The sequence below is a fragment of the Salvelinus alpinus genome, chromosome 18 (assembly GCF_045679555.1).
Source record: "Salvelinus alpinus chromosome 18, SLU_Salpinus.1, whole genome shotgun sequence".
NCBI lineage: Eukaryota > Metazoa > Chordata > Actinopteri > Salmoniformes > Salmonidae > Salvelinus > Salvelinus alpinus.
In genome coordinates, this window is record NC_092103.1 from 49,385,421 (window position 1) to 49,400,765 (window position 15,345).

General features: G+C 41.2%; 1 protein-coding gene across 2 annotated transcripts; it reads left to right on the plus strand.

Annotated features, from left to right (window-relative positions):
- The first annotated feature begins 10,713 nt into the window (after positions 1–10,713).
- thap1 (THAP domain containing, apoptosis associated protein 1) lies at positions 10,714–14,267 on the plus strand. 2 transcript variants are annotated; one of them, XM_071351509.1, is made up of 3 exons: positions 10,714–10,932; positions 12,758–12,953; positions 13,214–14,267. In XM_071351509.1, exons 1-3 carry the CDS (start codon positions 10,862–10,864, stop codon positions 13,646–13,648), a joined length of 702 nt encoding a protein of 233 aa, XP_071207610.1. In that variant the 5' UTR covers positions 10,714–10,861; the 3' UTR covers positions 13,649–14,267. The 2 variants fall into 2 exon arrangements, with proteins under 2 accessions (XP_071207610.1, XP_071207611.1); XM_071351510.1 differs by lacking the exon at positions 10,714–10,932 and adding an exon at positions 12,011–12,141.
- The last annotated feature ends 1,078 nt before the right edge of the window (positions 14,268–15,345 follow it).

The window sequence follows — 15,345 nt, forward strand, 5'->3', positions numbered from 1 at the left end:
TTTGATTAGCTGTTCAGGAGTCTCCTGGCTTGGGGGTAGAAGCTGTTTAGAATCCTCTTGGACCTAGACTTGGTGCTCCAGACTTGGCTGCAGTCTTTGACAATTTTTAGGGCCTTCCTCTGACACCGCCTGGTATAGAGGTCCTGGATGGCAGGAAGCTTGGCCCCTGTGATGTACTGGGCCGTACATACTACCCTCTGTAGTGCCTTGCGGTCGGAGGCTGAGCAGTTGCCATACCAGACAGGGATGCAACCCGTCAGGATGCTCTCAATGGTGCATCTGTAAAACCTTTTGAGGATCTGAGGACCCATGCCAAATCTTATCAGTCTCCTGAGGGGGAATTGGTTTTGTCGTGCCCTCTTTACGACTGTCTTGGACCATGTTAGTTTGTTGGTGATGTGGACACCAAGGAACTTGAAGCTCTCGACCTGCTCCACTACAGCCCCGTCGATGAGAATGGGGGCGTGCTCAGTCCTCCTTTTCCTGTAGTCCACAATCATCTCCTTTGTCTTGATCACGTTGAGGGAGAGGTTGTTGTCCTGGCACCACACGGTCAAGTCTCTGACCTCCTCCCTATAGGCTGTCTCATTGTTGTCGGTGATCAGGCTGAGCACGCACCCCTGAGGGTCCCCCGTGTTGAGGATCAGTGTGGCGGATGTGCTGCTACCTACCCTCACCACCTGGGGGCGGCCCGTCAGGAAGTCCAGGATCCAGTTGCATAGAGAGGTGTTTAGTCCCAGGCTCCTTAGCTTAGTGCTGAGCTTTGAGGATTGAACGTTAGCTAGCAGAACGGAAGGCAAGGGCAGATTAGCCACTTGTCATCTGGTCCTCACAAGGCATCCTGATCTCTTTCCGTGAAACCTACGTTTTCCTTTTCCAGCGAATCACAGGGATCTGGGCCTGGTCAGGTGTCCGTAGTATATCCCTTGCGTCCAACTCATTGAACTCCTCGTCCAATTTGAGGAGAGTAATCCCAGTTCTGATGTCCAGAAGCTCTTGTCGGTCATAAGAGACGGTAGGAGCAACATTATGTACAAAACAAGTTACGAACAACACGAAAAAACTAACAGAATAGCATGGTTGGTTAAGAGCCGATAAGGCTGCAGTCATCCTCTCCGGCACCATCTCCATCTCGCTATTCCTTAAATTGACTCCACATGGCTTAGAGGGTCTTTGGGTTAGAATCCTTATTTTGCATGTAAGTTGACTGAGAACACATTCTCATTGACCTGAGGAATAGTTACAGTGGAGAGGAGGGGTGATAAATGAGCCAATTGGAATCTGAGGATGATTTAGGTGGCCAGATTGGGGAATTTAGCCAGGACTGTCACACCCTGACCTTACAGATCCTTATTTATTCTCTATGTTTGGTTAGGTCAGGGTGTGACTCGGGTGGGAGAATCTATGTTTTCTATTTCTTTGTTGTTTTTGCCGAGTGTGGTTCCCAATCAGAGGCAGCTGTCTATCGTTGTCTCTGATTGGGGATCATATATAATAGTTGTCATTTTCCGTTTGGGTTTTGTGGGGTGTTGTTTTCCGTTTAGTATCTGTGCCTGACGGAACTGTTCGCTGTCGTTTTTTGTATTCGTTATTTTTGTTTGAGTGATTCTTGACAATAAAGATCATGAACACTTTCCACGCTGCGCTTTGGTCTCATTCCGACGACAGCCGTAACCAGGACACCAGGGTTAACACCCCTACTCTTACAAGTGGGATCTTTAGTGACCACAGAGAGTCAGGACACCCGTTTAACATCCTATCTGAAAGACAGCACCCTACACACTGCTCTGGGAAATTATACTTTCTTATTTCTTGGGGGGGGGGGACCAGAGTAAAGACCACCTCCTGCTGGCCCTCCAACACCACTTCCAGCAGCATCTGGTCTCCCATCCAGGGACTGACCAGGACCAACCCTGCTTAGCTTCAGAAGCTAGCAGTGGGATGCAGGGTGGTAGGCTGCTGGCTTGGAGGAAACATGTTCAACAGGCCAATACAATGTCCAGGGAGTCAAGAGTTAATTATGTTGTAGTGTTCAAAAACAGCAGGGACCATGACAATAATACGAGGAAGACTAAACAATGAGAATGTGTTCTCAGTCAACTTACCTGCAAAATAAGGATTCTAACCCAAAGACCCTCTAAGCCAATTGTTACAACAAAACAATTCTGGTTATCGGGCTCCCGAGTCGCACAGCGGTCTAAGACACTGCATCTCAGTACTAGAGGCGTCACTACAGTCCCTGGTTCAAATCCAGGCTGTATCACATCCGGATGTGATTGGGAGTCCTGTAGGGCGGCGCACAATTGGTCCAGCGTTATCCAGGTTTGTCCGGGGTAGGCCGTCATTGTAAATAAGAATTTGTTCTTAACTGACTTGCTTAGTAAAATAAAATAAAAAATCTCTGCATTCCCAGAATGCTAGGGATGTTCTGACAATGTTCCTTTTGTTTTTTATTGAATAAACAACATGAAGATGTATTGGGTTCGTTCAGATATGTCAGTCAGACCAGACTAGACGAATGCGGAACCAAACAAACTACACCATTGGGATGAGCTGTAGTATTTATCTAGTTGGCATGCGAAAGAGAGGATCACTGTAAACGATGACCTTGTAAGAGCTGTCAAGCCTGAACAAAATGTCTCCTACTTCAACCTTGATTTCAACCTACTGTAGCCAACAATAACAGGTGGAACCTCAGGTGGAGGGAAAACAATGATTATCAGTCTGGTTAAGTCCCTGCAGTGGTCAGCAGCATCGTAGGACAGATGTTAAGGCTTCCTCGTATTATTGTCATGGTATCTGCTGTTTTCATGCCTGATTCTAGATCTGTTTGCGCTCTCTTGTCAACTCCTATGGACATTTTCCAATCTGGGGCCAGCGGCAGAACACAATTCAACATTGTCAATGAGATGTGTGGCCAGGCTAGAGTGTGTATTTGGTGCCACTGTGTATAGGCACTACATAGCCATGAAAGTATGCTAAAATGGGAGATGCTGATTATTGCTTGTCTAGATGTGTAAACCTCAGTTTGTTGTGCCACCAACAGCTGATGTATAAACGCTGTGGAGTAGAAGTCTGGGGAGGATACGTAAAACCAATGGAGCAACTAAACCTCGTCTCGGCCACAACGTCAACGCTTGCTCCCTATTCCCTATGTAGTGCACTACTTTTGACCAGGGCTCATAAAAGATGTCCTTAATTTGAGTTGATACTGTAATCAAGTCCTTCAATTAGATTTATATAGACATCCCCCTCAGTCTAGTTACTGCCTTGCTGCTGACTGTAATATCCTCAGTCTAGTTACTGCCTTGCTGCTGACTGTAATATCCTCAGTCTAGTAACTGCCTTGCTGCTGACTGTAATATCCTCAGTCTAGTAACTGCCTTGCTGACTGTAATATCCTCAGTCTAGTAACTGCCTTGCTGCTGACTGTAATATCCTCAGTCTAGTAACTGCCTTGCTGCTGACTGTAATATCCTCAGTCTAGTAACTGCCTTGTGGCTGACTATAATAGCAACTATAGGTGGCTGTTGGTCAGCCACACCCAGGGGTGTGATACGCTTGACAAAGGAATACGGTTTGCCACAAATATTTGATAGAATGGCCTGTGGCCATGTAGATGAGGAGTTTCCTGGGTAGGACCGATTCAGGACAGTGTTAAATGACACCCTATTCCCTATATAGTGCACTACTTTGGACCAGGGCCTGTCGGACACTACGTAGGGAATAGAGTGCCTTTTGGGACGCATGGAGAACGTACGCCCACTCTCTCTCAGAACCGCGTTCACTGGGTGTGAAGACTTGACTAAGGAGGAATTAATGATTTTGTGTTTTTTTTTTTTTTTTTTTTACTCAATAAGAAGCATTTCTCAAAAATAGTTCCAGTAGTACGCTGGGTTTTCCTGTTGAGGAACTTCTACATCATCTATTATAGTATAACAGAGAAAGAGAGAGATTAGATTGTTTGTCTATCACACAACAATTAGGTTTATAACACAACAGGTAGGTTTATAACACAACAGGTAGGTTTATAACACAACAGGTAGGGTATTAACACAACAGGTAGGGTATTAACACAACAGGTAGGTTTATAACACAACAGGTAGGGTATTAACACAACAGGTAGGTTTATAACACAACAGGTAGGTTTATAACACAACAGGTAGGGTAATAACACAACAGGTAGGGTAATAACACAACAGGTAGGGTAATAACACAACAGGTAGGGTAATAACACAACAGGTAGGGTATTAACACAACAGGTAGGTTTATAACACAACAGGTAGGTTTATAACACAACAGGTAGGGTAATAACACAACAGGTAGGTTTATAACACAACAGGTAGGGTATTAACACAACAGGTAGGGTAATAACACAACAGGTAGGGTAATAACACAACAGGTAGGTTTATAACACAACAGGTAGGTTAATAACACAACAGGTAGGGTATTAACACAACAGGTAGGTTTATAACACAACAGGTAGGGTATTAACACAACAGGTAGGGTAATAACACAACAGGTAGGTTTATAACACAACAGGTAGGGTATTAACACAACAGGTAGGTTAATAACACAACAGGTAGGGTATTAACACAACAGGTAGGTTTATAACACAACAGGTAGGGTAATAACACATTTTAGATCTAGCTCAACAAATAGGATAAAGAGGTGCAGACAAATAAAACAAAGGTGAATAAAAGCTAATCACATGTATCAGTGGTATTACATATATTACATGTATCCGTGGTATTACATATATTACATGTATCCGTGGTATTACATATATTACATGTATCAGTGGTATTACATATATTACATGTATCCGTGGTCCAATTTGTAAGTCGCTCTGGATAAGAGCGTCTGCTAAATGACTTAAATGTAAATGTAAAATGTATTACATATATTACATGTATCAGTGGTATTACATATATTACATGTATCAGTGGTATTACATATATTACATGTATCAGTGGTATTACATATATTACATGTATCAGTGGTATTACATATATTACATGTATCAGTGGTATTACATATATTACATGTATCAGTGGTATTACATGTATCAGTGGTATTACATATATTACATGTATCAGTGGTATTACATATATTACATGTATCAGTGGTATTACATATATTACATGTATCAGTGGTATTACATATATTACATGTATCCGTGGTATTACATATATTACATGTATTAGTGGTATTACATATATTACATGTATCAGTGGTATTACATATATTACATGTATCCGTGGTATTACATATATTACATGTATCAGTGGTATTACATATATTACATGTATCAGTGGTATTACATATATTACATGTATCAGTGGTATTACATATATTACATGTATCAGTGGTATTACATATATTACATGTATCCGTGGTATTACATATATTACATGTATCAGTGGTATTACATATATTACATGTATCAGTGGTATTACATATATTACATGTATCAGTGGTATTACATATATTACATGTATCAGTGGTACTACATATATTAAATGTATCAGTGGTATTACATATATTACGTGTATTAGTGGTATTACATATATTACATGTATTAGTGGTATTACATATATTACATGTATCAGTGGTATTACATATATTACATGTATTAGTGGTATTACAGATATTACATGTATTAGTGGTATTACAGATATTACATGTATTAGTGGTATTACATATATTACATGTATCAGTGGTATTACATGTATCAGTGGTATTACATATATTACATGTATTAGTGGTATTACATATATTACATGTATCAGTGGTATTACATATATTACATGTATCAGTGGTATTACATATATTACATGTATTAGTGGTATTATATATATTACATGTATTAGTGGTATTACATATATTACATGTATCAGTGGTATTACATATATTACATGTATCAGTGGTATTACATATATTACATGTATCAGTGGTATTACATATATTACATGTATCAGTGGTATTACATATATTACATGTATCAGTGGTATTACATATATTACATGTATCAGTGGTATTACATATATTACATGTATCAGTGGTATTACATATATTAAATGTATCAGTGGTATTACATATATTACATGTATTAGTGGTATTACATATATTACATGTATTAGTGGTATTACATATATTACATGTATCAGTGGTATTACATATATTACATGTATTAGTGGTATTACAGATATTACATGTATTAGTGGTATTACAGATATTACATGTATTAGTGGTATTACATATATTACATGTATCAGTGGTATTACATGTATCAGTGGTATTACATATATTACATGTATTAGTGGTATTACATATATTACATGTATCAGTGGTATTACATATATTACATGTATCAGTGGTATTACATATATTACATGTATCAGTGGTATTACATATATTACATGTATCAGTGGTATTACATATATTACATGTATCAGTGGTATTACATATATTACATGTATCAGTGGTATTACATATATTACATGTATCAGTGGTATTACATATATTACATGTATCAGTGGTATTACATATATTACATGTATTAGTGGTATTACATATATTACATGTATTAGTGGTATTACATATATTACATGTATCAGTGGTATTACATATATTACATGTATTAGTGGTATTACAGATATTACATGTATTAGTGGTATTACAGATATTACATGTATTAGTGGTATTACATATATTACATGTATCAGTGGTATTACATGTATCAGTGGTATTACATATATTACATGTATTAGTGGTATTACATATATTACATGTATCAGTGGTATTACATATATTACATGTATCAGTGGTATTACATATATTACATGTATCAGTGGTATTACATATATTACATGTATCAGTGGTATTACATATATTACATGTATCAGTGGTATTACATATATTACATGTATCAGTGGTATTACATATATTACATGTATCAGTGGTATTACATATATTACATGTATCAGTGGTATTACATATATTACATGTATCAGTGGTATTACATATATTACATGTATTAGTGGTATTACAGATATTACATGTATTAGTGGTATTACATATATTACATGTATCAGTGGTATTACATGTATCAGTGGTATTACATATATTACATGTATTAGTGGTATTACATATATTACATGTATCAGTGGTATTACATATATTACATGTATTAGTGGTATTACATATATTACATGTATCAGTGGTATTACATATATTACATGTATCAGTGGTATTACATATATTACATGTATCAGTGGTATTACATATATTACATGTATCAGTGGTATTACATATATTACATGTATCAGTGGTATTACATATATTACATGTATTAGTGGTATTACATATATTACATGTATTAGTGGTATTACATATATTACATGTATCAGTGGTATTACATATATTACATGTATCAGTGGTATTACATATATTACATGTATCAGTGGTATTACATATATTACATGTATCAGTGGTATTACAGAGTTTATCAAGCCTGTAATGATCGTGTTGGAATATATTTCCTCCAACTCTCAAAATACTTTCTTGGTCTGACATATAACCTGACATCTAACCAGACATATAACCAGACATATAACCTGACATATAACCTGACATCTAACCTGACATCTAACCTGACATCTAACCTGACATATAACCTGACATATAACCTGACATCTAACCTGACATATAACCTGACATCTAACCTGACATCTAACCTGACATCTAACCTGACATATAACCTGACATATAACCTGACATCTAACCTGACATCTAACCTGACATCTAACCTGACATCTAACCTGACATATAACCTGACATATAACCTGACATCTAACCTGACATCTAACCTGACATATAACCTGACATCTAACCTGACATATAACCTGACATATAACCTGACATCTAACCTGACATCTAACCTGACATATAACCTGACATATAACCTGACATCTAACCTGACATCTAACCTGACATATAACCTGACATATAACCTGACATATAACCAGACATATAACCTGACATATAACCTGACATCTAACCTGACATCTAACCTGACATATAACCTGACATATAACCTGACATCTAACCTGACATCTAACCTGACATATAACCTGACATATAACCTGACATCTAACCTGACATATAACTGTCTGCAGTGACTGTAACTGGCTGCAGTGACTGTAACTGGCTGCAGTAACTCTAACTGGCTACAGTAACTGGCTACAGTAACTGTAACTGGCTGCAGTGACTGTAACTGGCTACAGTAACTCTAACTGGCTACAGTAACTGGCTACAGTAACTGTAACTGGCTACAGTGACTGTAACTGGCTACAGTAACTGTAACTGGCTGCAGTAACTGGCTACAGTGACTGTAACTGGCTGCAGTAACTCTAACTGGCTGCAGTAACTCTAACTGGCTACAGAGACTGGCTACACTAACTGTAACTGGCTACAGTGACTGTAACTGGCTGCAGTAACTGTAACTGGCTGCGGTAACTGGCTAGAGTGACTGTAACTGGCTGCAGTAGCTGTAACTGGCTGCAGTAACTCTAACTGGCTGCAGTAACTCTAACTGGCTACAGTAACTGGCTACAGTAACTGTAACTGGCTACAGTGACTGTAACTGGCTACAGTAACTGTAACTCCCTGCAGTAACTGGCTACAGTAACTGTAACTGGCTGCAATAACTGGCTACAGTAACTGGCTACAGTAACTGTAACTGGCTACAGTGACTGTAACTGGCTACAGTAACTGGCTACAGTAACTGTAACTGGCTACAGTGACTGTAACTGGCTGCAGTGACTGTAACTGGCTACAATGACTGTAACTGGCTACAGTAACTGGCTACAGGAACTGTAACTGGCTACAGTGACTGTAACTGGCTACAGTAACTGTAACTGGCTACAGTAACTGGCTACAGTAACTGTAACTAGCTACAGTGACTGTAACTGGCTACAGTGACTGTAACTGGCTACAGTAACTGGCTACAGTAACTGTAACTGGCTACAGTGACTGTAACTGGCTGCAGTGACTGTAACTGGCTACAGTGACTGTAACTGGCTGCAGTGACTGTAACTGGCTACAGTGACTGTAACTGGCTACAGTAACTGTAACTGGCTACAGTGACTGTAACTGGCTGCAGTGACTGTAACTGGCTACAGTGACTGTAACTGGCTACAGTAACTGGCTACAGGAACTGTAACTGGCTACAGTGACTGTAACTGGCTGCAGTAACTGTAACTGGCTACAGTAACTGGCTACAGTAACAGTAACTGGCTACAGTAACTGGCTACAGTAACTGTAATGGCTACAGTAACTGGCTACAGTAACTAACTGGCTACAGTAACTGGCTACAGTTACTAACTGGCTACAGTAACTGGCTACAGTTACTAACTGGCTACAGTAACTGGCTACAGTAACTGGCTACAGTTACTAACTGGCTACAGTAACTGGCTACTGTAACTGGCTACAGTAACTGGCTACAGTAACTGGCTACAGTAACTGGCTACAGTAATGGTAACACAGCACTCCACCAACACACCTCATTGGTCCCAGTCTCTCTGACAGTAATGAGCTTTTTGAAAGTGTTATCTCTGGTAATTCCTGGGGTACGTCCCAAATGGTGTCCTACGGGATTTTGGTCAAAAGTAGTGCACTATATAAGGAATAGGGTTCTGGTCAAAAGTAGTGCACTATATAAGGAATAGGGTTCTGGTCAAAAGTAGTGCACTATATAAGGAATAGGGTTCTGGTCAAAAGTAGTGCACTATATAGGGAATAGGGTAGCATAGAGCTCTGGTTAAAAGGTAGTGCACTATGTAGGGAATAGGGTACCATTTGGGCCACCGTTGTGGTAATTCCTCTCTGGTGTGGGTGGGTATTACTGTAATGGTATGTCAATACAGAGACATGGAAATGAATGTGTGAAAACAGCAGAAATAGCTTCCGTAAACAGTTAAGCTTCTCTGTTCCTTCAGGTCATTTAAAATTGCATGGATTTGGGCCTTTTAAAGTATTTATAGACAGATTAAAACATATCCGGTGTTAAAAGCTCAAATCTAATTTCATGTTTAAAGTTCTGTAATTTTGTCTTGAAAATTTAACAGAAATAGTAACACAACTGTTTTGACCCAGTTTTTTTTAGTAAACTGACACCTGACACAGTCTTGAGGTGGTCCATTACTGCTCAGGTGAGGGAGGTACCTGCTCAGGTATTGTATTTTGTGTCGTATAGCTCAGAGTAAATGGAGCATGTCCTATAGCATGTGTTCATTTGGTTTGGGGCAACATATTAAATGTTCTCGCCAGGTAAAAGGGTAAATAGTGGTATCAAAATGACAGCCACAAACAAATGTACTAATGTATACCTTTTGGGTCATCATGGACAAGATGATGAAATGTTTTTTGCTACTATATTTCGTTCCCAGCCCCCGTGCCCGCAGGAGGCCGTTTGATTTTTGGTAGGCCGTTATTGTAAATAAGAATTTGTTCTTAATAACTGACTTGCCTAGTAAAATAAAGGTTTAATTAATTAATTAATACAATTCCAGATATAGTCTTTCCAGCAGTGTTTTTCCGCCCCCCAGCGGACAAAGACAGAATAACACTTTATTATCTTCACGAATCAGAGAAAGGGAAAATCTCTGCGAATCAGAGTTGAGAAAACATGTCACATGACCAACTGTAGTGAAGTCGAAGACAAATCTGTGAAGCCATTTCGGCCATTGTGGAAAGTGGAAAGGACCTCGCCAAGAAAGGACAAAATAAAGCATTGAAAGACAAGGAAAAGGGACAAGACAACAACTGTTAAATCTGCCAGTAACTCGCGATTGTAGAGATGGTCCAATCGTGCTCAGCTTACGGATGCAAAAACAGATATCATAAAGACAAAAACATTTCATTTCACAAGTAAGTTGAACTCCGACATCACCACAGTCACTCTACAGATAACTATAGCCTTGTCTTGCTTACTATCTAGTCAGTTAACTAGCTATTATCACAGCTTTTGCACAGTTGTTGAGAATCGCAAGATTCCCCATGACCTAGCTTAGTCGCGAACTAAGCTTCACGTAAAACGGGAAACGTGACAACGAAGTGATTTTGGAGGTATGGAGGCTACCCATGACCTAACTAGCTAGCTTCTGTTGACTTTAGTTGTAGTTGGGTTAAACGCGTGGGAATAGCTACTCATCAAGGCTATGTTAGTGTTGATTATAAATAGTAGATTGCAATGTTATTGCTGCCACTCACTAGTATCTTGTGAACGTTTGCTGCGTTCCACGGTGCATCAGACTGGCGCTGCGTTCCACGGCGCATCAGACTGGCGCTGCGTTCCACGGCGCATCAGACTGGCGCTGCGTTCCACGGCGCATCAGACTGGCGCTGCGTTCCACGGCGCATCAGACTGGCGCTGCGTTCCACCGTGCATCAGACTGGCGCTGCGTTCCACCGTGCATCAGACTGGCGCTGCGTTCCACCGTGCATCAGACTGGCGCTGCGTTCCACCGTGCATCAGACTGGCGCTGCGTTCCACCGTGCATCAGACTGGCGCTGCGTTCCACCGTGCATCAGACTGGCGCTGCGTTCCACCGTGCATCAGACTGGCGCTGCGTTCCACCGTGCATCAGACTGGCGCTGCGTTCCACCGTGCATCAGACTGGCGCTGCGTTCCACCGTGCATCAGACTGGCGCTGCGTTCCACCGTGCATCAGACTGGCGCTGCGTTCCACCGTGCATCAGACCGGGCATCAGACTGGCGCTGCGTTCCACCTCGCATCAGACTGGCGCTGCGTTCCACCTCGCATCAGACTGGCGCTGCGTTCCACCTCGCATCAGACTGGCGCTGCATCAGACCGGCGCTGCATCAGACCGGCGCTGCATCAGACTGGCGCTGCGTTCCACCGTGCATCAGACTGGCGCTGCGTTCCACCGTGCATCAGACTGGCGCTGCGTTCCACCGGGCATCAGATTGGCGCTGCGTTCCACCGTGCATCAGACTGGCATCCCTATCACAAAGCAGACGTCGGCCTCTTGGGCTATTTACAATCGGCAGATTCAGCACTGACAGATGTAGCCAGTTGGAGGAGCGATGGTTGGCTAACAGTAGTTGGTGCTAAGGTTAGCTAACAGTAGTTGGTGCTAAGGTTAGCTAACAGTAGTTGGTGCTAAGGTTAGCTAACAGTAGTTGGTGCTAAGGTTAGCTAACAGTAGTTGGTGCTAAGGTTAGCTAACAGTAGTTGGTGCTAAGGTTAGCTAACAGTAGTTGGTGCTAAGGTTAGCTAACAGTAGTTGGTGCTAAGGTTAGCTAACAGTAGTTGGTGCTAAGGTTAGCTAACAGTAGTTGGTGCTAAGGTTAGCTAACAGTAGTTGGTGCTAAGGTTAGCTAACAGTAGTTGGTGCTAAGGTTAGCTAACAGTAGTTGGTGCTAAGGTTAGCTAACAGTAGTTGGTGCTAAGGTTAGCTAACAGTAGTTGGTGCTAAGGTTAGCTAACAGTAGTTGGTGCTAAGGTTAGCTAACAGTAGTTGGTGCTAAGGTTAGCTAACAGTAGTTGGTGCTAAGGTTAGCTAACAGTAGTTGGTGCTAAGGTTAGCTACTGCAACAGTGACTAGCTACTGGACTGTCAACACAGTAACTACGTAACAGTACACGATAACAGTATTTCTGAACCTTAAGAGTTTTTTGTTTTGTGTTTTGATACTGTAATGCAACAATACTTTTGTCGGTGTATTGCAGGTTCCCACTAGCACGGCCAGACGTGTGTGTAAAATGGGTCGCGGCAATGAGGAGAAACAACTTCAAACCTACCAGATACAGTAATATCTGCTCTCAGCATTTCACCAAAGACTGCTTCAAACCAGAGTGCAACAACAGAGTCCTGAAGGAGAATGCTGTTCCTTCACTATTCTGTTTCAGTAAACTACAAATCAAGGTAAAACACACACACACACAAAAGGATGTATCATTTTCCTGTGGAACCTATAGCCTGGTCTCAGATCTGTTTTGTACGGTCTTGCCAATGCCTTTGGTTTGTTGTCACACCTATCACGTCTGGTGTTACAATTGGCATGACAACTTATTAGGTCATTGTCAAGACAGAGAACACATCTGGCACCAGGCTGGGGTATGTATACCAAACTATCAAACATTTAAATTATTTTAGATTTTGTACTTAATTATTATTTTTCATAGGCGGAGTCCTTGGCAGACCCGTTCCCTCCAGAGATGGACTTCCCTCTGACCCTCCCCTCCCTCCCCCTCTCCGACACAGAGGAGCCCCAGCAGGAGATACAGACAGAGACTCATCACACTGTAGACCCCCTACCCCTGGTAGAGAACCTTCCCCACAGCATGTCCATCTCCTGCGACCACAACTACACCGTAGAGGACACGGTTCAGCAGAAGAAGAGGATTGAGCAGCTGGAGGAACAGCTGGACAAGCTGAGGAAGAAGTTAAAGACCGTGCAGCAGAAGTGTCGGAGGCAGGAGAGACAGTTGAAGAGGTTTAAGGCTATCGGCGAGTTCCAGAGGGTGAACAGGGACCCGGCGCTAGGCGAGGGATATGTCATTCTACCCAAACAGCTTTACGATGCGCTCAAAGGGATTGAGCCCGTAGAGGACCCGTGAGATTCAAATACACCTAGCCTGGGTGCCAGTCTGTGTGTTATGGAGTTGGCAAGACCACAAAACCGGTCTGGGACCAGGCTATAATAGGCCAGGCTACGGACTCTGGGTTTACTCTGCGTCTGCCTTCAGTGTATTGGGGTTGTCCCAGGTTTATCAGTCCCTGCTTTAAAAGGGTCCGTGTGAGGACTCCCACATCACCTCTCCCAATAGAGGTGTAGCGGATGGCTAAGCTATCTCTACTACCTTACTGACACCTACGACTACTGTCATCCTGTATCCAGAGATGTCTTGTCTAGGGTCCGTGGTATTGATGGGGGTTTCTTGTGGGTCATTGTGGAGGGTTGTTTGCGACCCAGGTCGGGTGGGTTTTCCACTTTCGTCCACAGACAACCAACTACACATTTCTTTTTGTGGCTTTTTATATTTCATTTTACTTCAAGCTGTAAACTTAAGGTTAAAGGGCAAATCCCTCAAAAGTACAATAACTCTCTATTTGAAGGGTTGCTTTTAGTGTGGTGGAGGGATGAACACTTGTACTGTATGTCATTGTTTAGTATGTTAGTCAATTTATGTCTACTCTTGGGACAAAAAATGGAATGATAAAATGGAAGGTTTGTAATTGGCCGGCACTTTCTCTTTATTTTTTACTGTAATATGAAATCATGTGACCCGACTGGTTGTCAGTCAGCTGTGTGTCACTTTGAACTATTGTTGCTGCTGAGCAATCGACAACCTTGCATTAGAGCTAAATGTTAAAATGTTTTTCATGAATATTGCTAGCAGCAACAACATCATCTTGGACAAAGGATCCTTGGGAAAGTTGAGGGTGGAATGTAATATTCGCGCACAATTTCTGTTCTTAAAACCCTTTAGCACATCATGGGTCTGGGAGGCTCGCATGGATGTTGGTATCCACAGTTCTCCATAAATTATTTAAAAAAAATTAAAAAATAAACTCAATTCTTCTTGTATTCCCCCAAAATGTTGTTTTTGACCATAAATGTAATTTAAAACTTAAAAACGGCACAATGTTATTTCCCAGAGCGCGAGACTTGATTAGTTGGGTCTTTAATTGCAGACGTCATAGTTAAACCTGCTCGGGATGATTATGTTTAATGCACTAAGTAGGAGATTTATTATGAGGGGGGGTCCCTGATGAATTCAAAGTTTAGCAACCCCTGATATGGGGTTCCATGTAGAATGCACCCAATGGCGTTGTCAAGGTGAAGTATCTCCTAGTTACAGATCTAGGATCAGCTTCCCCCTCCAGTTCTAACTTTAACTAGTAGTGGTTAAAACTGACCCAAGATCTGTCTAGGAGCAACTCCCCCCCCCCCCCCCCCCCTACTCCGGTAAATAATTGTATCTCTTGTATTTCTGTTGAAAAGACCAAGTGGAAAGGGCTGTTATTGGGTGTTAGGGTTAGGGTTAGGGATCATATTTAAAGCTATAAGGGAAACTGGACCTTGAATTAACATAGTTGCCTTATTGTGTGTGTGACCCAGTTTGGTGCAATCAGAAAAATGTTTCTCATAACATTTTGATCTTATTTCTTTGGTTTTCTAAATGATCTGTGTCCCAATTCAAGTCTCTTATGACCAATTTTTATTTTAAATAGCTTGGTGAGGCTTGATTTTTAACAGGATGCCACATGGTCAAAGTCCCAACGACTGTTAAATTATTGATTCGATTTCTTT